General features: G+C 34.3%; 1 protein-coding gene across 1 annotated transcript; it reads left to right on the top strand.

Moving 5' to 3' along the window:
- Positions 1–725: 725 nt before the first annotated feature.
- Positions 726–1,079, top strand: Bm9884 (Uncharacterized protein; the record flags this gene model as incomplete). Its single annotated transcript, XM_043076725.1, has 2 exons — positions 726–837; positions 955–1,079. 2 exons carry the CDS (start codon positions 726–728, stop codon positions 1,077–1,079), a joined length of 237 nt encoding a protein of 78 aa, XP_042932659.1.
- Between the last annotated feature and the right edge of the window lie 208 nt (positions 1,080–1,287).

Here is a 1,287-nt window from a genome sequence, read left to right as displayed (position 1 = left end):
GCCATCTTTAATGACCGTTAGGTTAGTCAGTGAATATTTGTGACTAAAACATAGTTCTTAGTTCTAACCATTCCTAAATCGATTCTCGAACAATGTTCGACTATTTCTGGACCAAAACGTGATAGAACAGATTCAGCTGTTGATAATGTTCTGATAATATCATTTCATTTCAAGCAAATAAATTCATATCTTTAGTTATCGGGTCGCAATCTCAGTACGGAATGCATTAAAGTTTAAAGAGAAAAAAAAAATCATAGAATTGAAGAGATGTATTCATTTATCGAATTATTTTGATGAAAAAACTGTTTTTGGTGAAAGGTACAGAATGGTTGAAGATTTGAAAAAAACTGTTAAAGTTTACCATTGCTATTATAAGTAACAATAGTTTGTCGAAAAGTAAATTCTTAACTGTAAGATGGATAATCCTTGTGGCATAGAAATCTAATCTATTTACACATTAATTGAATTAGATTTTTGCTTGGACGGGTAAGAGTTGACCAATGATATGCAATCAGTTGGAAAGAGATGAGAAAATGCATTCATTCAGAATTTCCTTGTATATTTAAATTTACATGGTTCAAAACAAAATAAAGCTTAAAAATGAGATGTTGATAACAGATATGAAAATTGGGAATTAAAAATCGAATTAAAAAGAAAAGATAGTTGTTTTGACAGGTGCTGGAGAGACGATAAGAAAGAATATCCTATGATGATAATTAGGGGCAATGAGTAAACGTCGGACGATCTATCCTAATGGTCATCTACAGAGGCCATTGCAAGGCGTAAATAATGCTATAAATTACCTCAGAGACAGCGCGAACAATAATTTCTTTGTATGTATGTGTGTGTATGCGTGTATGTAGCATGCATGTGGTGTGTGTATGTGTGTATGATGTATGGTGTATGTATGCGTGTTTGTGTGTCTGGGTGTGTCGTACAGATATGCAAATTCAGTGGTGCGGCGAAAGAGTGGAAATGCGTGGGCTATTTGCTGCAGTAATTGTTTCCGGAGTACGCCGAAGAAAGGTCTCTTACTGGCTGCGGAAGTCCTGGATAGCTTAATTATGCTTATTGCTTAGAGATAGATGGATCTTGTCCGGAATGAGAGATGATTCGTCCGAAGTGTGATGTGTCGTACTTGTCCCTTTAAATCTTTCATTTCTCATTGAGTTCTTAAATTTGAATAATCTAACTGACCATGTGGACTGAAAACAGAATAACAATAAAGTGTGGTCAAAAAATTTGTTTACATAAAATAACACTATCGCATGCTTCAGAGAAGTATTC

Source organism: Brugia malayi (assembly GCF_000002995.4).
Source record: "Brugia malayi strain FR3 genome assembly, contig: Bm_v4_Chr1_scaffold_001, whole genome shotgun sequence".
NCBI classification, from domain to species: Eukaryota; Metazoa; Nematoda; class Chromadorea; order Rhabditida; family Onchocercidae; genus Brugia; species Brugia malayi.
The sequence above is the reverse complement of the archived record's forward strand: the minus strand, read 5'-3'. Positions and strand labels throughout refer to the sequence as shown.